This window comes from Talaromyces rugulosus, chromosome III (genome assembly GCF_013368755.1).
Source record: "Talaromyces rugulosus chromosome III, complete sequence".
In the NCBI taxonomy this organism is placed as follows: domain Eukaryota; kingdom Fungi; phylum Ascomycota; class Eurotiomycetes; order Eurotiales; family Trichocomaceae; genus Talaromyces; species Talaromyces rugulosus.
This window is the reverse complement of record NC_049563.1, coordinates 5,292,869-5,314,456: the sequence shown is the minus strand read 5'-3', so window position 1 is coordinate 5,314,456 and position 21,588 is coordinate 5,292,869. Positions and strand designations below refer to the sequence as shown.

Sequence of the window (21,588 nt, the reverse complement as noted above, 5' to 3'; positions counted from 1 at the left end):
CTAATGGACAATTCTTGGGATATAAAAAATAATGTTATTCAGTTATAAATATGCATACAGTTGACGTTTAAAAGCTTTCAATGTTTATTATTGATATGATCGTGCTCATATACATATCAATTACTGGTTTTTGGCATTATAGTGATAAATCTAGAGTCGATAGTACCCTATCTCAATGTCCCGGAAAAGACGGTTATTCAGGCTCCTAGTTGATATACCCGGCTAGGTTGCTTCAGCAATTATAGACGAGACCCGGTTTATCCGGAGCAATATTGTTAATAATAAGTGATACGACCTGATATTCTGTGAGCAAAATAAATGCAGATATTTTGATAATGACTCCAAGAAATTTCTTATCAAGGCGATGAAATGACCATGTTGCGTCGAAATTCGCATTCACGACATAATAATCGTTTGTCCAGACTCCAAAGCTTCTATTTTCCGAGATGGTGGGAGCGAGCATCCACCTACCAGTTTCCACCAGCCATCTTGGCCTTGGCCAGTGTGTTTATTTATAGCTACCTGGCTTTATACACCATTCTGTCTATCATTCGCAGTTTTGCTCTTCTGCTCAAAGAAGTCCTCGATATCGGACGAGAACACGACTTATTCTCCCCCTGAAACGCGAAACGCAAAGCAGCATTGAATGAAGTGAAACCAATCGCGTTAGTTAATGTCAACTGTATCAGGAAAAGGGAAATCGTTGAGATTCTGCGTGATATAGGCTGGTCTCTGTGGGCTAAATGTGGTGTTTCGAAAAAATAAAATTATGGCGAGTGACATAAAATTTTTCTACATTGTTGATAGTACCAACATTGAAAATCATGAATTCTAATCTAATCTCTCAAGTGCCCTCTCATGTCTATAATGATAAATAAATAACATTTGAAAATTAAAAACCCGAAACGTAATTTCCTGAGCAGATAAAAATTGACTAATATTTCTATGCCGGGGTTTTATCTATAACATACCGGGGACGCAAACCCCTGGGTCCACCGTAAGGGTCCAATCTCAATCACCAACATGGCAAAAGGGACAACAATGCTAACAAGCCCATAAGAATAAGCGTGTCTTCGCCTGAGATCCGAAAGTTCAAGCACCCAGGTGCTTACTGTAGTCATGGACCCACAGAATCCGTCCATGATGCCCTGCAGCACTTCACAACCTATCTGACTGAAACCCCCAAGCCCGGAAGATCCAGAGGCCGCATGCTGCAGCGAAAATGCCATACCCAGAATCATTGTTCCTCCCAAGTTGGAAACAAATGTTCCCACAGGAAATTGAGCAAAGTATCGGTTAAGTTTTAATGAGAGGAAGAATCGCATAAAGCACCCGACAGGTGCAAATACGAGCGAGAAAAGAAATGGGCCACGCCAGGTTTCGGGGTCCCATGAGAAGGAATAACCACCGGATCTCGGAAGTAGAGCCACGAGGCATATAGGCGCAACCCACGATGCGGGAGCAAGAAAGACTACAAGGGGGTCAATAAATCGCCGGAGGTATGTAAGAGGAATCTGCGGCAGCCATGAGGAAGTAAGTAAGGCGAAATGTGCTCCTCCCTTTAGCGCAGCTAGGGAAAGGCAAACTTCCGTTATAATAACAGCAAGGATTGCCATAAAACTAAACCCCCCGTTCGGTACCTGCCCAGCGCCGGTGGAAGATAGAATCGATAGGGAGGAATACGGCCCAAGAGGGATAGGTAGATTATTTGCCAAAGCCAAGAATGCATCTCGCTCAAAGGTCGAAAAGGAAGTCAGACAGCCGCAGAATCCGGTGGTGAGGCCAATATAGAGTGGGATTGTCTTCTTATGAGCAGTATGATGGGTCCGGCGCACTGATTCATCCTCATGGTCCACCTCTATACTGAAAAGCGCCTGGTCCTCGCTGAGGAATCCCATGATAAAACTGCCTCCTACGTTGGCCCACAAAACAGGGGTTGAGACAGGCGCCCCGGAATAATATGTCAAGGCTTCGATGACGATTCGCGTAAGCGTTCCAGAAATTGCAAACAATATCAAATAGCAGTAGGTGGTGACCTTTGTCAACATTTTAGAAGTGCGACTTGTTTGTCCGTGCGGTTCGGCTTGCACTTCGTCGTCGTTCACCGAGGGTTGAGCTGTTCGGCTTGCAGAGTGCCGATTAGAAGTAGAGGATCGTACATTCTCTAGGTAGTCCTGTTGGCGAGTATTTCCTTCCGATAGATCGAGTATTGGTGGTGGAGCAGTAGCTTCATCAAGGTTTTTTTCCGTTTCCGATAGAAATTGATCACCATCAGACGTTGTCCGCGAGGACGGCGGCGAGGGAGAACTCGGGATATGGGACGAAATGGAAAGAGTCATTATGAATGGCTCCTTAGACAGATATATTAGCTGATGATGGCAACGAAATGTCTAGAGGAAAAATCTTTTAAAAAACTATTAAAAAATCCACGTGGGAGTTTATCTCTAGGGTGTCGGATAGGACGGCCAGCACGTCCGTGAGACCCGGACAGTACAAAACTCAACTTCTTTCAACCTACTCACATTTTACTCCAAGTAAAAATTACTCATATATCAATTGATGTCCTGTGGCAACACACATAGATAACAATGCGTCCGCAATTTTCTCTTCTAAGCCACGAGGTCTTCCTGGTAGAAGCTCGTGATAGACCAATATTTATGAGCAACATGTCTTTCATATGTACCATCATTAAGGAGAATATGAGTACCTGTGGAATCGACGCCGGAAATTACCACTACTAGCATCTTTTGTAAAGAACATTCGAGACTCCAATATTCCTATTCCTGTTTCCTAGTCGTCGAAATCTGGTCTCAAGGCAGCCAAATGGACATTATTCAAGTGCCCCTACCATTATTCTATGGTAATTTATTAGCCACACCATCGCCGACCCTTGCTTTCGCCTGGAATGCCCGAAATTCTTCATCGGCACCATGCACTCTGGTCAGGTACTCCTTGAACTCCCGGTTCATATTGCAGACTTGTTCAAAGTCTTTCTGGTCCAGGGTAGGCCCGTCGCCTCTTGACTTGTCTGGCTTCTGGGAAAATCTATATTCTGCGAGCGTAACTGCAGTTTGAAAAGCTAGAAAAAAGCGTGAGCACCTTGAGCGTAGAACGAATGATATGAGGTATATAGTGAGTTGAAAGGAAGCCATACCATTGCGGATTTCCCGACCATTCCACTCCATTTTGCTAACTACTTCGTCTTCCAGGACATAGGACTTGGCACGTCGAGTTATAATAAAATCGTCTCGTTCATCGGTCAGCTTGTCGAAAAACTGTTCCCAAATCCTTCTCCGAGCGTCCTCTTTCAAATTGTCATAGCGAATAACGACATGGATTCTTGAAATAAAGGCATCGTCGAAATGGCCAACCCGATTGGTCGTCAGGAACAAGATACCTCGGTAGTACTCAATGCATCGTAGGAAGACTGTGGAAGTAGGAATTTCAGTCCTCGCTGAATGAACTTGGAACGATTTCAGCAAACTTACCCGATACCATACTATTCCGCTTGAGATCGGTGATTTGCCTCCTCTCGAGGTAAACATCCGCCTCGTCAATTAGCATGACCGCGCCCCATTTTTCAGCCAGCCCGAACCATTTGGAAAGTTGTTTCTCAATTTCAACCTCATCAGTTCCAATATCTCCACAGGTCAGAGAGAGCAACGCTCGGCCGGTGTATTCGGCGATACATTCTGGCTAGGTTAGTATATGAACAGGGAGACTTTGCTAGATGATATCCAACTTGCCTGCAGTCTGTGGAAAGGGTGTCAGCACACGACCCCTAAGGTGGATATATGAGAACTTACAAACGTCTTTCCCACACCAGGACTGCCGTGAAGAAGAAATATTTGGCCTTCTCCTTTATTCTCGATGAAATCAGCCCGCCAGGACTTGGTACTTTTCTCTCCACTCGGATCTGTATATTTCTGGACAAGGGCTCTAATCATATCCTTCCTGGCATCGGGCATAACAAGGCTATCGATGGCCCTCTTATTGATCTTTGGTTCAGTGCAATATGCGACGTTTAAATTCTCTGCCCGCGTCAGTTACGGCCCAGAATAGAAAAATCGACATATTTTAACCTCTTACCCCATGTCCTGGACTTTAGAATGAACCCAAACAACACTCTACTGCAAATCAGGTATCGATGTCGGGGGCCTTCTAGGGCGCCTGGAAGCTCAAGGTCCAGCTTGACGTTCGGGTCTAGAAGGTCATAATCCGCCCAACGAAAGCCAGGCAACGGGTGAGGTCTTCGGCCATGACACTCTTCGCAGAGGCACTTGGCAAGTTCGTCTCCCATATCATCAACATCACAAATATACGGCACATCGTCGGTATACTGGGAATAATATGAGGTAGAATCAACGTACACGCGACCGTGAAACTGCCCATGGTTGTTAGAAACATGTGTACAAGTTGCATATATCGAGTATTTACCTGTCGTTTGGATGGACCCATTAGTTCACCAGAATAGAACAGCTGATGTCCCCGTAGGTAATCGTACCATTTCGCACCAAGATCTTCCAAGTTTCTTCGGGTTTTCCCGCCGTCCTGTCTGTCAATGAACTCGCATGGAAAAATCTTGAGCGATGTGACTTGCCGTTCACCATCGAAGTTTGCGATCGTCACGGTGCTGGCTGATCTTGCCACGTAGTCTCCGTCAAAATCAAGATTCCACAATTCAATAATGTATGGTTGACTTATCCGACGAGGGGTGGCCGAGTTGATCCTCTTGTCCACCTCCATGGATTTAATAACGTAGGCATACAGCTGACCGGCAGACTCCATATAGACCGTTTGACCAGGCTTGAAGAGCAACCACAGCATTCGAAATGTACATAGGTTGCGGGTATGTCGCTCCTGCTCCTCACTAATATGCGTCGTATAATTACTGGTCTTCAAGAACTCAAAGAGCAAGCCTAGATGATCGAATGTCTCTTTGTCACATACAGGCTGGGCGGCATTGTCGTTCTTCACCCCTGCCTGTATCGGGTCGACATCAGAGTTGCGGTAGGTCGCTTGGTACGCCTCGAGCTCCTTGAGATGATGCCCGATCAACGGGTACGGCTCACGTAAGTCGAGAAAATCGCGTTCAAACTTCTCCCCAGGATAGTAGGTTACCACACTGGCGATTGCCCTGAGAAGGGCCATCGAGTGAATGGTCAGTTTGGTTGAGGTAACCCCAACCTGGATTCTAGGATCACCAAGAATCCCATCTGCATTATATTCATAGCCATCTACAGTTATTGAAGTTTCCAGAACAGTGACAACATCAAATATGATGCGCTCCTTTACTTTAAGGTCCTTCCGAGCAATAGAGAGATCAAAAGGTCCCGACCAAGGCACAGTACTGATCGGGAACCCACTGGCGTCTAGATACTCCAGGGCATACTTGACTGTCGGTGAGGTATCGTCGTCGTTCTCCTGGTTCTCGGACGCGGCATCCGATATTGAAGATACCTCCGACTCGGGTGATTTGTATGGATCAAAGTTTTTCTCCATCAAATCTTGTTCGCACTTTGGGCATTCGCCAATGCCAAAATCAAGTAGTGTTCCATGGGATTGTCCATTTCTCGGGCAGTATAGAGATGCTGCCGATTTGAAGTCACCCTCTGGCTTAGCTTGGACAACTTCGACAACTTCGACTTCAGCTTCAACGATGTCACCCATTGGCTCTTTTGTCTCGTTTTCAAGATCAACACAAGTCACGGAATCATTTGCAGGGGTATTTTTAACAGCCTCGGAGTCAGACTTGGCAGAATTGGTAGATTTGCTATCTTCTACGCTTGCGGGAGCCAGCGTAAGAATTCCCATTACATCGGGTTTTTCTTCGTTGGCTGACTGTCCGAAACTCATAGTTTTGTGCATTCCGTGAAATGATAGGACAGGGGGCGATTTGGTTGGAATGGAAGGTGACAGGAAGAGTTGACTCAAATTTGTGTGGTCTTCGAATTTTGATTACCCTAGCCAAAAGAAAGTCCACGGGCCTCATCGCTTATTGAGGCTGATATGCAAGGCCTAGAACTAGGCGCCGAGCTTACACGAGTTTCGGGATTGTTGGCAAATCAAATGATTACATATTATCCATTGGAAAACTGATTAGTGAAAATTTCAAAAACTGGACCGGTTAGGCGTGCGTGATAGCGTTCTATAGTTGCCGCTGTCAGCACCCAAAGGAGGAAAGCCGGTTATGGCCATTGGCTACCTCATTGTTGGAAGCATTTTAAATGCCACTATCCCTCCAATCCCCAGCGATGCTAGTCATGCACACCGCTGAACTGGTGGGACTTTTCGCCTTCCCCTCTTTTCTCTCGAATCCTCTATCGGTACCCAACCAGACAGGCCTTCAGTGTTTTTGATGTCTACTCCATACAGTCAGTTGAACTGTCGGTCCTGAACCATGGCAATGGAAACATCCATGGCAGGGCCAGAAATTTCACCTCTGATCAGGCAATATAGTCTAAAGGCAGAGGAGGAGACTCCGAATAATACACTTGTGCAAGCCCTAAGCTCCACAATTCGGAAGCAAGACGAGGATGAAACGCAGCCCAAGAAGCAGGCGGATGAATGGAGAGCATGGCTCAAATTCGGGCAATCCACAGAGTTAATAATAATCATCCACAAGAATGAGAGGCTGTATTTGCTGATTCTCCTTAGTGACCCCGATCTGAATCGGTTAGAAAACGGCCGCAAGAGCGTTGTTGAGATATGGCAAAAATTGGAGCATCATGACTTGATCCCAGCGGAATCAATCCTATCGTTCGATGGTGTACCTAATATTGCCACGCTGCAGAAAGCAGTGAGTGATGCCCAGGCGAAATGGGAGACCAAAAAAGGAACCGGCCTTGGGAAGCTCAAGACCTATGCTTCTGATTTTCTAGAAATGATGGATGACCATTCATATTTGTTCAAAATCATTCCGGCCGGAGATAAGTATATCAGTCTCATCACCGGGGTCGTGTCATCTGTTGTAAAAGTATGCAAGCAAAAATGAGGGCTTTGGGGAGAACCTGGACTGATAAATCTTATAAAAGGCAACCGTGAGTCACAAAAAGATTGCCGAGGGGTTCTTTTTGGCCTTGGTCGATATGAGCAGCAATTTGCGCTTTGTTCAGAAAAAGACCGATATCTGGGATAGTCCCGACATGAGAAAATTCGTGGTGGACTTTTATGTTATTGTATTCGAGTTCCTATGCCATGCAATGTTGTGGTTCACTCGCTGGAGAAAGCGATTACGTTCAATGTGGAATAAGAACTTTTACGATAATACGGTCCAGGATATGGTCACTCGGATGCAGAAAGCAGTGGGCAGAATCCAATCCGAAGCGTCACACCTCGCAGAAGTGCAAGTCCAGGAAATTAGCAATGGCTGGGGCGCGTTTCTAGGTAGTTTTCGGTCTCTTAACAACGATAACATGAACAAATTCCTTCCTCTCCAAATTGTGGGAAGTGAAAGCCATGACGACGACCAGGGAAAAATCCACCAGAAACAGCTTCGTTTCGCCCAATTGGTGGGAACATATTCCATCGAATCCCTGCGGGCTGTTGAAGCACACTTTGAACACGGTAAGGCGATTTCCTCACTAACGGATCTAAGACGGGTGAACTAAAGAGACATAATTTTAGATATGGAGTCACAGAAGGGACATGAGTACCCAGTTGTGAAGGACAACTTGAGGGATGTGGTGGTTCTCGAGGACCAGGCATCTGATGTTTCATCTGAATCTGGTAGGTGTGATACCATCCATAATATTTACTGCAAAGATAGCTCCTAACTTTATTGTCAAGACTCGGCTGAGCTGTATACGCGGTATGACATTCAAAAGGCCACCAATTCACTTAGTATATACACGGAGGATGGCAAGGTAGAAATGGCCAATGCGCTTCGGGGGATTTCCTCCTCACTGCTACCGCAGGAGATCTTGAACGATGTTCAGGGGTGGATTGAGAGTCCAAAATCCAGAATGATCTGGATCGAGGGGGTATCGTCATCTTCTTATGGGTCAATCCTTTCCCTATCGGCAATGCAGCTTTGCGCTATTAGTATGGAGGCACGGATTCCTTGCGTGTCCTTCTTTTGCAAGCCAACCTACACATTCACCTCGACATCCCAAACAGGTATCTCCAACCAAGAGGCCGCGGTTGTAGCTTTGCTGTACTCCTGCATTGCTCAACTTGCGCGTCTTATTCCAGCAGAACTTCCGGCCGTTCCCGAGCTCCACCAGCAGCAATTTGAATTGCTTGATGGGAGCATCAGCAGTGCCCTCGTTGCGCTGCAGATTATCCAAGCACTCCTTGTGCATGCACCACCGTCGATGATTTGGGTGATTGATGGGCTGCAGTTGGCAGAGAGCCGAAGCACAATTCCTCTCCTCAGGAGCTTCGTTGACATCCTACGCAAGCAGGAGGAGCTTCGGGTCTCGAAAGTCTGCTTTACAACAGATGGAAACAGCTATGTGTTAATACAGGACGTTAGCGTGTATGAACATGTTGATGGGTCTCGAATGGCTCAGGGAGGACCGGGGCGGCAATTGCGTGGAGGTGGCGATGTTTTCGTTGCATTAAATAGATGGTAGGTTGTATGCAGTGGCAAATATTGAAAGCATTGCTGGATCAACAATTGCTACCGTCCCACTGGCTGTCCATATAGATGGAACTTCTATGTTCCCTGGGGCTGCATTGCACACTGCAATTATAGTATCCGCCCTGCTTGGGGGCGCTGCAGAAAGACGGTTTCCTAATACCACTTTCTTCACTCATAGATGTTTACAACAAGTACCTTTTATAGCACAGAGTTCAATGCATTTCTCTTGTGGCTGGGAGTTTGGTTGGTCATCGGTTCAAAGGAGCAGCTATTCTGGTTAGGCGATGCGCAATGTTTTTCTTGTCATAATTTGTTTAAAAATATAACTGTATTTGACATTTGAGTCTTCAAATATTCATAGTTAAAAGTATAGATCATATAAAACACCCAGCATTTTGACTTTAACTTCAATCAAGTTAATAATCTGTAGGTCTTTTTTAACGAAATTTATAATGCATTCGGGATCGTCGTAATCAACTCAGCCCATCCGAGACTGTATGTCTTGGATGTATTGATCTATTTCCTGGGCATTGAATCCGAATGCCAGGCTCACCATGGTGCGCACATAATGCATGTCGTGTTCCGGCATATTACCAAGCTTGCCGAAGCATGCGTAAATTCTCGAAGCCCGGCCCTCGAGCACCTCGGAGAATTTGCCTTGCAAACTCTTTTCTTTTCTCAGTGCCTCTTCAGCCTCACGGAACATATCGCAATATAGCTTTCGAGAGAAATGCTGCTTCTTGACATTTTCATGTGCAAGATGCTTGGGGTCTTCGAGGATGGGCTTGATGTCTTCGTCGGACTCAACAAGTGGAAATGGCATTGGGTAGTAATTGACTTGCCAAGGGGCTGTTTGGGTGAATTCCCAGTCAATAATGCCCAAAAAGTTCAAGTCATCATCGACGATGATATTCTGAGTGCCAAGGTCCATATGATTTAGAGGAAAGAGACCATCGGGTCCCGCGAAAAGGTCTGTTTTTTGTATAATATCGAGAAACACAAATGCACCAAGCCTACTAGATTTGACCAAGTCTTGTCTGTCGCCGTCCCCTTCAAGCACAATTCTCCGCAGTGCAGCTTTCCCAATTGCGGCGAAGTACTCAACACCCGTAGAAAACGGACCCTCTGGCATGACCCCATCTGCTGCTGCTGTTGATAACTTGCCAATAACAGGTTCTCCCAATTCATCAATTGCGGTTATGGACCCAATAAGCGGGTATGCCAAAGTAGCTAATTGCGCTTGCACAGAGGTCCACTGGGACAAAACATGCTCCTGGGCGTTAAGCTGGTCAAGTGTAAAAGTTAAGAGAGCGAGGATAGCAAGTAAAGGAGAATTAAACAAGCGATAAATTATTATAATAATAGACTACTTGCTTACCGGTAATTTGCAAAGATCAAATTCCACATCTAGCAGAGTGTTGCCGTAAAAGCCTTCCAGAAGCATATATACGGCACCAGCGGCGACAGCCCGTTCAGACTTTGGGCCTTCATACGCGTAGACTTGTGGAACCACCACGGATGGTAAATCCTTCTGTCGAACAAATTGCATTGTTGCAACCTCGCATGCAATCGCATAAAGCTCATCCTCTTCGCTGACTGTTGGTAACGTAGCGGGATGACGAGGTAAGCGAACACGCGCAATAACAAGACTCTCATCTTCGGCGACCATTTCAAAACAGATCCAAAACTGCCCTGCCGAGAAGTTTTCGCTAAAAGAGAGTTTTTGGCGTTTAACAAGCTGTGCATGGTTCAATATAATGTTTTTGTCGATTTTAGCGAGACTCGTCTCTAAGCGCTCCTTCATGCCATTGTAATCCCAACCCTCAAAAGAGGTCCAACGTGTACTGGGAAGTTTTTTGGCAGTCGTTAATTTGTCCACGGCTAAATCGACTTGACTTGCTCTTCAGCCTAGAGTTTGCTTAAGCCGAAGTGCTCACTGATTGTGGGATACGCTACTTGCAACTTGGCATGTGGTCTACACGTCGAGCTTCGGGATCTTGGCAAGGATTAATCAGCATGCACTTTGTAAGGGAAATATTTATGGGTACGATTGATTCTCATTCGGAAGCACGATCTTCTAATTTACATGGGAATATTATCAGTTTATATAGACGTTCCCTCAGTAGTTTGATCCGATCAAATAATCGTCCCTACTCCCAATCATTTCATCCGCTCTGTATAATGAATAGTTCGCAGTGAACATGGAAAATAAATAGATAAATTTAATCACTCAAAAATTGAAGTTTATAGACCTACTATATTACAAGAAATTCTTATCAAATAATAAAAACGACGGCAATCATAGATATTTATACTGTCCTACAAGGTTGCCGTGGCTTCCGTGATATCCGCCTGCTTTTGTTTCTTCCCGGACAGGATGAGCATTTATTTACTACACATACCCGTATAGGGCGGTAATTTAATTGAACTACTTTTTATATATCGTCAACCAGTAACTACCGCCGTCTAGTTTGGGATTTGATGGTCAGCGGCCTCAACACCGGCCTTCCACCGATACTTGGCCGCGGGATGATCGTCTCGAGGGCCGGATTGACCAGGCTTGCCGTAGAAGTTCTCACGGTACGTTCCTCCATCCACGGCATAGTCGTTCCAGAACAGCCCACGTTTGCGCAGTTCTGGCAGCAATAGCTCGATAATATCGACAAAGGAGCCGGGTTTGATAGCATACGCCTGTGAACTTCATGTTAGCACAACCTAAATAAATAGCGAACGAAGGAAAAAAACATACAAAGTTGAATCCGTCAACATCAGCTTCTGCAACCCATCTCTCCAGCTCATCGGCGATTTGCTGCGGCGTGCCTACTGAAGTTGCGCCTAGGCCGCCAACGGTGATGTGCTGGGCAACGGTAGTCTTTGTCCATTTGGACACACCAGGCGACGCCTTGGACCAGCCCTCGACAGCCGAGCGGATGGCATTACTCTCAACATGGCGCAGTTCCTGGTCATCGGCGTACTGGTTCAGGTCAATACCAGTCCAGCCACCGAACAGGGCGAGCGCGCCTTCAATCGAGCCGAGGTCTCTATACTCTGCAAATTTTGCTTGTGCTTCCTCTTCAGTACGTCCCAACACGGGGCAGAACAATGCGAGAAACTTGAGACTCTTTGGGTCACGGCCAAATTGGGTGCTTGCAAGCTCGCGGATCTCGGCGATGTTTTTGGCTACGACGGAGGGACTGTGACCAGCGACAAAGATGGCCTCGGCGTGCTGGGCAGCAAAGTTCTTGCCTGCTTTTGACGTGCCAGCTTGCAGAATCAGCGGCGTGCGTTGCGGGCTGGGCTGGCAGATGTGAGGGCCAGGAACGGTGTAGTGTTTGCCAGTGTGGTTGATGAGGCGCACGCGCGAGGGCTCTGTGTACACGCGGCGTGTGCGGTCGCGCACCACGGCGTCGTCGCGCCAGGACGATTCCCAGAGTTTGTACGTGACTTGGACGTATTCTTCGGCGATGGCGTAGCGGTCGTCGTGCTGCGGTTGCTCGGCGCGTCCGAGGTTGCGCGCTGCAGAGTCGAGATAGCCAGTTACAATCTGGGAAATTAGTATTCATCATGCTATAGAAAGGGACAGGTAAGGAACTTACATTCCACCCGAGTCTACTCTGTTAGCTTAGTCTTCTAGAGTAGAGAGGATTGAAAGACTCACCGGCCGTTGGAGAGATGGTCGACAGTCGACAATCGCCTGGCCAGATGGTACGGCTGCTCATAGGTTGTCGTAATGGTGACTCCAAACCCCAGATTCTTAGTAGCAGCAGCCATAGCCGGCACAACAGCCAGCGGCTCGTTGACAGGCCATTGGGCTCCAGAGATGATGGCCGGGTCGAGGTTGCGCGGTCCCTTGTAGACGTCGTATCCGCCGAGCACGTCTGCAATGAAAATGCCGTGGAACTTGGCGGCTTCGAGCAGCTTGGCCAGCTCGATCCAGTGGTGCACGTCGTTGAAGCGCCAGGACTCGTCGTCGGGGTGGTTCCAGAGGCCGGGCGACTGGTGGCCGCTGCCTGTTTATTCTATCAATATCAAATATGAATTGTATGAGTTGACGAGGACTTACACATTTCGACAAAGGCATTGAGGATAAGGCTCTTGCGGGTGGCCATTTTAACTGATCGGCTGTCAAGCGATGTGCTTGAATTGTCAAATTGCAAATGAAGAAAATGTAAAATGCATGAAAATCGCATCCAAAATATTAATATTTACATGCAATTTTACTAGTACGTGCAATGACGCAGCCAAATGCCCCGCGCTCTGCTTGCGATAACCTCACGGTGGGCCACGATTGCGCGATCTCGACACATGCAGGCGGCGCGCCAAGGGTCGCAGGCTATTGATCCTACCGAGGCGGCGTCTTCATAAAATCAACATCCCTTTAACCGAGTTTTACCAGGAATGACCTCGTTCCACATCCCTGGGTCGATGACGGGGCAATGAAAGCATTAATGGCTGGGAGAGGGGACTGATTAGGGCTAGCACGATCACGGAAACTACCCAAATAGGCAATTCAGGTCCCGCAGCGTCAATAAATCGTACTGTACAAAAAGATCAAAATTGAGAACCCCCATCTATTTGCAAAAACTCTGTTCCTTGCGCAATATCTGCCCATTTAGGACCACGGCCTTGTCACACCATCGCTCAGTGCGTAGAATAGATGGAAGATCGACACGCTAGTAGATGATTAAGTTTTTTGGAAATAGTGAAGACCTTCTTGGATCACGCAATTTAAGCATATTCTACATCAAGCGGGGCGGAAAGAACTTGATCAACTGCCGATATTATTATTTGAGCTTGGTGCATATAAACCCTGCTATAGCTCTAGCTCTCACTGCTATGCAGCTCTGTAGTTATACTTTGTCAAGTTACTTTTTTAACGATGGACACAAGAGCAGGCTCAGCAGTGCAGCCGCCGCTGTCGCAGGCAGTCGGCTATGTGATAGTCGTGGTTCTCGGCCTGATTGTTGCTGGGGGTAAGACGTCTCATGAATTCAAATGTTGCGCTGGCTGATGAATGTAGTCATGATGTTTATCACGCGTCTGCTCAACAGAACCATTGGCGAAGACAACAAAAAGACCGAAATGTGTGTATCCCTCCGCTATACTTGTACTTTTATACTGAGGAAACATTCAACAGGTTCATGACGGCAAACCGCACCGTGCGCACCGGCCTAACCGCGTCGGCCGTTGTATCTGTACGGACGTCCCTACATACCCTCAGGCTTCAATTGACATCCAAAACTAACGAGAGAAAAAAAAGTCATGGCTCTGGTCCACCGCCCTCCTCGGCTCCAGCCTCGTCGGCTACAACTACGGTGTCGCAGGCCCCTTTTGGTTCGCCGCGGGCTGCAGCCCAATGATCGTCTTCTTCGCGCTGCTGGGGGTATCATGCAAACGCAAGATCCCCGAGGCGCATACCTCGTTGGAAGTAGTGCGAGTGCGGTATGGGCGTGTGGCGCATGTGGTGTTTTTGGTGCTGTGCTTGGTGAATAATATCTTTGCATGTGCGAATATGCTGTTGGGCGCGTCGGCGGTTATTTCTGCTATGTTCGTCTCCCAGTTGAAGAAGACGTTAAGAGTATACTGACTGTGTAGGACCGGAATGCATGTCATCGCAGCGACATTCCTTCTCCCCCTCGGCGTATCGCTGTACACATTTGTCGGCGGTATCAAAGCAACGTACGTCTTGTCTATATTTTTGGTCGGAAACAACGAATCTAGCTAAACGGATACAGGTTTTTGACAGACTACTTTCACACCGTGGTCATTGTGCTCATCGCATGCTACTTCTCCATCAAGGCGTTTACATACAGCGAAGTCGGCTCTATCGGGCAGCTGTATGATCTCGTCCGGGCTGCCTCTGCGCGAAACCCGGTGTCGGGGAATGCGCAGGGGACGTATCTGACCATGACTTCGAAGGATGTAACTGCGCCCAATATTAAACTATATACATAAACTGGTGTTGATAGTTGACAGGCAATTCTCTTTGGTATAATCCACATTTGCGGAAACTTTGGTCTCGTCATTGTGAGTCTGGAATATCATTGATATATCAATTGATAGTACTGACGGATTTGAAGATGGACACGAGCTACTTTATCAAAGCCTTTGCCGCGTCCCCCGCTGCAGTCGTCCCAGGCTATACAATCGGCGGAATCGCATACTTTGCCATTCCCTGGGCTTTGGGTACAGTGATGAGCTCAGTGGCCGTTGGCCTGGAAAACAACCCTGTTTTCCCAACCTATCCACGGGTAAGCTCCAATCCATCCAACTTGCTTATTTAAAACTTGCTGATAAAACTCTAATAATCCAGAGAATGTCAACATCCGAAGTAAGCTCCGGCCTCGTCCTGCCCTACTCAGCCCTCACCATCGCGGGCCCCGGCGGCGCCGCAGCCGTGGTCCTCATTACCTTCATGGCCGTCACATCCACGCTGTCCGCGCAGGTGATTGCCGTCAGCTCAATCATCAGTTTCGATATTTACCGTGAATACTTTAACCGCGACGCTTCTGATGCGCAGATTATTCGCTGGAGTCATGTGGGCGTGGTGGGCTTTGTGTTGTTTTCGGCCGCGTTTAGTACGATGCTGTACTATGTTGGTGCGGATTTGCAGTGGACTTTGTACATGCTTGGTTCGTACTTTTTAATAAAAATAAAAATAAAAAAACCGCAAGCTGATAAGATGATAGGAGTCGTCACCTGCCCCGGCATCTTCCCCATGGCCTTCACCGTCCTCTGGCGCCGCCAAACCACCCTCGCCGCCATCCTATCGCCCATCCTGGGCCTCGCCACCGGTCTCGCCGTCTGGTTAGGCTGCGCATACCGTTTTGGCGGCAGCGTGACAGTCGCCACGACCGGCGAGGTTCTGCCGTGCGTGTACGGCACCGTGGCATCTGCCTTTTCGCCGATTGCATACTCTGTCATCTTGACGTTTGCACTGGGAAAACCGCAGGCGTATGACTGGGCGCAGTTCAAAAATGAGAGGCTCGCGTTGGGGAAGATTGACTCGGACTCGGCTTCTCCGTCCGATCAGGAAGACACTCATGTCGCAAGCGGAGAGAATACGCGTCCCTCCAAGGACAACGAACTCAAACGCTGGGCGCGCATTGCCACGTTTTGGTCGGTTGCCACGTTTCTCGGACACTGGGTGATATGGCCGCTGCCGATGTATGGCAGCCACTATGTATTTGGGAAAAAGGTGTGTTTTCTTCTCCCTGGAACTTTGAAACGTGCTAATGAGAAAAGTTCTTTACCGCGTGGGTGGTTGTTGCTATTATATGGCTGTGGCTGACGCTGCTCATGGTCATCTTCTATCCTCTCATAGACGGTGGGATCGAGCAGATTGGGCAGGTGTTTAAACAGTCGTTTGGTAAGAAAACTGAAAAAGGTGAAAGCGCTGCTGATGCTGCAAATGGCGACGGCATTAAGAACGCACATACAGAGGTCAAAGCTGGATAAATTATGTATTATATATTAACAACAACTAGCTAAAATCAATACTAACGGGTATTTTTGACATGAAAAAAAGTTCCAACGGTATTAACATGAAAATTTAACATAAAAATTTCAACCAAAATCAACACGCAGCCAGCATCATATAATCTCTTCGCCGCGGACACGACGAGCTCGTGCGCGTGTTCTGAGGTTGCACGGTCATGGAATAGTCTGGCGGACTGCCATCCTCTGGAAAATCACCTGCAGAAACTCGAGATGAGGCTCGCAGCAGAGAATCCTGCTCTAGATACTCGTCGCTCGGCGGTGCAATACTGCGTGGCCGATAAAACTCTTCCTCGACCTGCATCTGCGAGAGGACCGGATCCGATGTATCCAACGAGGCCGTCTCGCGGTATGGAGATGTAATCTGGATAGGAATTTTCAGAGACACGCTTGACACGAGGACCTTGGCGCTTGGGGATTGATACGACAGAGACAGGTCGAGTGCGTACACGCGCGAGTTTAGACATGAATGGAACGTCGGCACAAATGCTTTTGTTTTGGGTAACGAAATAGGAACGATAATAGACGCAGTATAAAAGTCCTTTCCACTATACGAGGCTGACGGCCCAGTAATAGTATTCACCGAAGCAGTCGACTCGAGCGAGCCGCGACGCACGTTTTCTGATGCAGCGTGTTTCTCCCACTGCGCCGACAAGACGCACAGCGACGAAAGGTCCACCGTCTCGGTATACACGCCCTGCATCGAGCTCCACATTAATGCCATGCTCTTTGACGGAAACGTGGTAAAAGGCTCCGCCGAAAAGTACGTCAACACGCGCAACTTGCTCCATAGAGACTTCAACCGCGGCGGCTGCTCATCATTCTCCGGGTCAAACCGCACATGCACAGTGAGATGGCTATTTATGGTATTGTCAGTCTCCTCACCCGGCGGCGGGAGCTGCAGCGGTTTGGGCTGGGCGGCAGCCATGACGAGCCGACCAGTCTTTTTCCCCAAAAGGCCCTTGCGGACATCCTTTTCCTTGCGCGTGCGGTAGTCATCGGTGCAGTTACAAGTCACCTCGAGTGGCGGCTGCTCGAGACTAGCAGGCACAACACGAATCTTTTTCGCGACTGCAGTAACCGGCACCAACTTGCCATCAGTAGTATTCGGCCTGTACACGCTCACGCGAATACGGTACAGAATCTCGCTCATTTGCGGCGCGAGGTCGTCGAGCAGCGTCTTGCCATCGCTGGCCATCATCGGGTCGCCCAGACTCGGCGGCGGCTGCATGTGCGCAGCCTGCAGATGCGGGTTATCGGTGGAATGGCTGCAGCTTTGGGGCAGGAGTTGCTCGGGCACGACGAATGTAAAAGGGAATTTGTACAGACATAGCGGTTTGAACTGGCGCGGCTCTGGGTAGCTGTTGTGGTCGATGGGTTGACGCAGGCGGAGGAATTGATGGGTGGCGCTGATGTCGTTGGAGGGATGTGCCATGCTGCCCTGGCGCTGCACACGGGCTGTAGATGTTCCTTTTTTTTTTTTCTTTGTTTAGCGTTTTTTGTGTGTTTGTTTGTTTCAGTGTAGAGAAAAGGTAGTACCGTCAAAAGTAATGGCAATGTGGTCGAAAGTAGTGTCCCGGTCGGCCTGGATAGTCACCTCGCCTTCGATGCGATCCAGCGTGGTGTACGATGGCACAAAGCCAGGGGCCTGCTGCTTGAGATCGATGCCGATCTTGAGGCGCGAGACCTTGCGGGTGAACGAGTCCATTTCAGACCCTGATGCGAGTTCAGATGAGAAGCGAAGATGAGAAGCGAAGATGGAGAGCGAAGGTGGACAGAAAAGAAGACAAGGAGTCAAAACAATGCGGGACGGAATGCACGAGACAAGGCAGGAGCTGGCGGTCAACTGTGCAACAACAGGTATATAACAACCGCGTTTTCCAGGCTGAAATAATAATATAATATACTAATAAGAAATACTAGCCATGCAGGCCTGAGTCACCACATTCGACATGTACACACGAGCCGAGCTCCGACAGCTCCATGTTTACTCCGCACCGCCCTGTGACAAGCGCAGTTTGTCAGCAGCTGTTGCTGTTGCGTCATGACATTCGGGCATGGGATGTGTCAATTTGCTTGGAAATAATTATACTATTCCGTCTACATATATATATCCACAGTATGTACTCCGTACTCGCTATACAAGAATCAAAGAATATCATCGAGGTATACTTTACATCAAAGCCCCAGGCCCCACCACCCCACATGGCGACATCTGGAAAGCCGCCGTGACTCACATAGTAAGTATACTATGATATCAATTGATATCTGCAGAAACAATTGATAATGCTACAATATATACACATATATACATATACATGTATCCATTCAAAATCCAACAGATCACTTACACGTAGACATCCAGACTATGACTCAATTGGGAGATCCATCCATCGACTAGTTAGTGATACGGAGCTTACAAATCGCAAGCATCAATCAAAGAGCTAAACTCTAAACCAAAGCTTTTTTTTTTTTTTTTTTTTTTTTTTTTTTAGCGCGCGCCCTTGTTTAATTGATTTCGCGCCCTTGTCTGACATTTGACATTTGACATTTGACACGCCGAGATCGGATGCGAATTGTTAACATGGTAGCCTGGGGGATAGAGTCCAAATGTCGGTATAGAAATCAATTAATGGCAGCCTGGACTACATGTAGAGTCGGTATAGACATCAATTAATGGTAGCCTGGGCTAGAGTCGGTATAAACATCAATTGATGGAAGCCTGCTAAACGCTATTATTATATTCCGGGGTTACATGTATCACTCAATACTCCACAACAATAACGCAATAATCATTTAATGATAATAATTCATACTTACTGCACGAAAATCTAGCATTTACCAGTCTGGTTCGATATTCTAAAACAAGCCCATATGTGTGCAGACATCCACCCATCTGCTTTTTGCTTTTTTGATTTCAGATTCAATGTTAAAAAAAAGAACAAACGGTTAGGAATGCTAAAAAGTGAAACAATGCAGCTGTGCAGGCAAGGTAGCGAAATGTAAGGAGAAAAAAAATGCAAGATCGTCTGATTCGCGAAAAAGAGGGGACAAATTATCATCGGCAAATCAGGGTATACGGCTTTTCGCTATGTCGAATAGAGTCAGGGAAAAGGGAGAAGAAAAAAAAAGAAATTCGTGAATCGTGCAAGTAACAGCAATAGCCATCGAGTCACTGGCCGCTAGTGACCGCTACCGGCCACGCGCGGCCAGCGAGAGAGAAACTCGACGTCGTCCAATGCTCCCTTGCTCTGGTTGCGCACATACTGAGTGCTCGGGTCGACGCGAGGCTCATAGTCCCAGATGGTGGGAACGCCCTTGATCAGCGCAGAGTACACCACGCGGCGACGGCGTTGCGAGCGCACCACGTCCTCGTGAACGGCTTTGAGGTCCCAGCGAGTGTTGACTTCCTCGGTGAAATGGGCCAGCAGAGTCGTCGGGTCGGTGCTCGGGGGCAGGTCGTTGGCCAGCGCCGGGCTCGGAGTGCGCGGTGGAGTAGGGTTGTTGCCCACCTGCGCAGGGATCTTGGGGAAGAACGACTTTTCAGTGGACACAAACGAGACAGCGCCAGGAGTCTCGGCCGGAGTGGGAATACCCAGAGCACCATTGACCGAAGAGGCGGCGGCTTTGGTCACGACGTTCTTGTTCAAGTTCGGCATGGGCAGCCCCGCCACCAGGTTGTGTCTCTCCAGCGGATCAGCCTCAAGGTCGTACAGCATGGGCGGGTCCATCAACGAGTAGATAAACTTCCACTTTCCGCGACGGATCATAATGACCGGAGTCAGAGTGCCCTCGGCCATGTACTCGCCAAACACGGTGTCGGTCTTGAGGCCTTCGCCGCCAGTCAGATATGGCACCAACGAGACGCCGTCCATAGGCAGAGTCGGCTCCAGCTGGGCGCCCACCAGGCCAGCAAATGTCGGAAGAATATCCATGGTCGACACATTTTCCTTGACGCGCTTGGCCTCGAAACGCTTCGGGGCGTGCACAATAAACGGCACGCGAGCCGAGTTCTCGTACCAGACCATCTTGTACCACAAACCGCGCTCGCCCAGCATGTCGCCGTGGTCGCCGGTGAAGACAATGATGGTATCATCGGTGAGGCCGCAGTTGTCAAGTGCCTTCAACAATTTGCCCACATTGGTGTCGACGTAGGTGCAGGCGGCGTAGTAGGCGCGGCGGGCAGCCTTGATACGGTCTTCGGGCATGTCCTTACCCCAGAGATCGATGCACTTGAGCACACGCTGCGAGTGCGGGTCCTGCTCGTCGTGGGCAAAAGCAGATGTCTTGGGCAGCGGAATGTCGACGTCCTCGTACAGGTCCCAGAACTCCTTGGTCATGGCATACGGGTCGTGCGGATGGGTCATGGACACGGTCAGGCAGAAGGGCTGGTCGCCGCGGTGGCGCACGTGGTCGTACAGGTACTGGGTCGACTTGTAGACGACCTCTTCGTCGTAGTCGAGCTGGTTGGTGCGCACGACAGGGCCGGCGTCCATGACAGAGGACATGTTGTGGTAGTAGTCGGGGCGGACCTCCTATGATATGATTAGCACTCTGGATGTCAAGCCACTCGAACACAGACAGACTCACCGGCTCGTCCCAGTTGACCGACCAGCCATAGTCGCCCGGGTAGATGTCGCTGGTCAAGCGCTGCTCGTACCCATGCAGCTGGTCCGGCCCACAGAAATGCATCTTGCCGGCGAGCGCAGTGTGGTAGCCCTCGCGGCGAAGATAGTGGGCGTATGTGGGGATGTCGGCGGGCAAGTCGGCCGCGTTGTCAAAGGCGCCGATTTTGCTCGGCAGCTGGCCCGTCACCATGACAAAGCGCGAGGGCGCACACAGCGGCGAGTTGCAGTAGGCGCTGTCAAAGGTGACGCCCTCCTTGGAGAGCCGGTCGAGGTTGGGCGTCTTGATGCGCGAGCTGGGATCGTGCATCGACAGGAGTGGCGCGGCCATCTGGTCGGCCATGATGTAGAGGATGTTGGGCTTCTTGGCCGCCATGATGAAGTTGTGATATTGACAGAGACAGAGGGAGATAGTAAAAAAAGAAAAAGAAAAAGGCAGGCGTGAGAAGAAATAGAAGAAGAGAAAAAAAGGAAAAGGAAGAAAGGGCGGCTTTTTTATTTCCTTTCTGGCCCAGAAAGAAAGAGAAGCATGAAGGATCCAGAAGGCGGGGGGGCGTAATGACTGTTACATCAATACCGCGCACCGCACAGTACATGCATACATACACATACCCTGACTCAACCATTCATCATATCACTCATACGGAGGACATGTCACCTACAGATTGTACAGTACTACAGAGACATGTAATAATCTGGGGCGATGGTGCGATTGCGGGGATGTCAAGCGCAATCGGCTGACGAGAGTCCGCCTTGGTCCGATCAAGCGCGAGCATGGGCCGGGCATTGGTCGGTGATCTGCAGATACTATGAGTAGTGAGTGCTATATAGAGTACGCGTCAAGACCCGGAAGTAAGGGATAATGAGTGCACGAGTATATTA

At 48.6% G+C, this 21,588-nt stretch overlaps 8 protein-coding genes across 8 annotated transcripts; 2 read left to right on the top strand and 6 right to left on the bottom strand.

Annotated features, from left to right (window-relative positions):
- Positions 1-956: 956 nt before the first annotated feature.
- TRUGW13939_06623 (uncharacterized protein) lies at positions 957-2,339 on the bottom strand (the record flags this gene model as incomplete). Its single annotated transcript, XM_035489774.1, has 1 exon — positions 957-2,339. The coding sequence occupies one exon, from the start codon at positions 2,337-2,339 to the stop codon at positions 957-959; it is 1,383 nt and encodes a 460-aa protein (XP_035345667.1).
- Positions 2,340-2,855: 516 nt separating this feature from the next.
- On the bottom strand, positions 2,856-5,868 carry TRUGW13939_06622 (uncharacterized protein; the record flags this gene model as incomplete). The annotated part of the gene is made up of 6 exons (XM_035489773.1): positions 2,856-3,079; positions 3,155-3,427; positions 3,489-3,696; positions 3,807-4,033; positions 4,090-4,384; positions 4,438-5,868. The coding sequence occupies 6 exons, from the start codon at positions 5,866-5,868 to the stop codon at positions 2,856-2,858; spliced, it is 2,658 nt and encodes an 885-aa protein (XP_035345666.1).
- Positions 5,869-6,406: 538 nt separating this feature from the next.
- On the top strand, positions 6,407-8,576 carry TRUGW13939_06621 (uncharacterized protein; the record flags this gene model as incomplete). The annotated part of the gene is made up of 4 exons (XM_035489772.1): positions 6,407-6,976; positions 7,035-7,566; positions 7,627-7,728; positions 7,789-8,576. 4 exons carry the CDS (start codon positions 6,407-6,409, stop codon positions 8,574-8,576), a joined length of 1,992 nt encoding a protein of 663 aa, XP_035345665.1.
- A 486-nt stretch (positions 8,577-9,062) lies between these two features.
- On the bottom strand, positions 9,063-10,388 carry TRUGW13939_06620 (uncharacterized protein; the record flags this gene model as incomplete). The annotated part of the gene is made up of 2 exons (XM_035489771.1): positions 9,063-9,857; positions 9,963-10,388. 2 exons carry the CDS (start codon positions 10,386-10,388, stop codon positions 9,063-9,065), a joined length of 1,221 nt encoding a protein of 406 aa, XP_035345664.1.
- Positions 10,389-11,050: 662 nt separating this feature from the next.
- TRUGW13939_06619 (uncharacterized protein) lies at positions 11,051-12,693 on the bottom strand (the record flags this gene model as incomplete). The annotated part of the gene is made up of 5 exons (XM_035489770.1): positions 11,051-11,275; positions 11,334-12,128; positions 12,181-12,193; positions 12,243-12,594; positions 12,648-12,693. The coding sequence occupies 5 exons, from the start codon at positions 12,691-12,693 to the stop codon at positions 11,051-11,053; spliced, it is 1,431 nt and encodes a 476-aa protein (XP_035345663.1).
- A 770-nt stretch (positions 12,694-13,463) lies between these two features.
- Positions 13,464-16,042, top strand: TRUGW13939_06618 (uncharacterized protein; the record flags this gene model as incomplete). The annotated part of the gene is made up of 11 exons (XM_035489769.1): positions 13,464-13,557; positions 13,605-13,668; positions 13,722-13,779; positions 13,845-14,131; positions 14,180-14,263; positions 14,320-14,506; positions 14,561-14,611; positions 14,665-14,835; positions 14,898-15,216; positions 15,274-15,782; positions 15,830-16,042. 11 exons carry the CDS (start codon positions 13,464-13,466, stop codon positions 16,040-16,042), a joined length of 2,037 nt encoding a protein of 678 aa, XP_035345662.1.
- Positions 16,043-16,160: 118 nt separating this feature from the next.
- Positions 16,161-17,789, bottom strand: TRUGW13939_06617 (uncharacterized protein; the record flags this gene model as incomplete). The annotated part of the gene is made up of 2 exons (XM_035489768.1): positions 16,161-17,551; positions 17,621-17,789. The coding sequence occupies 2 exons, from the start codon at positions 17,787-17,789 to the stop codon at positions 16,161-16,163; spliced, it is 1,560 nt and encodes a 519-aa protein (XP_035345661.1).
- Positions 17,790-19,263: 1,474 nt separating this feature from the next.
- TRUGW13939_06616 (uncharacterized protein) lies at positions 19,264-21,082 on the bottom strand (the record flags this gene model as incomplete). The annotated part of the gene is made up of 2 exons (XM_035489767.1): positions 19,264-20,616; positions 20,672-21,082. 2 exons carry the CDS (start codon positions 21,080-21,082, stop codon positions 19,264-19,266), a joined length of 1,764 nt encoding a protein of 587 aa, XP_035345660.1.
- Positions 21,083-21,588: the final 506 nt, after the last annotated feature.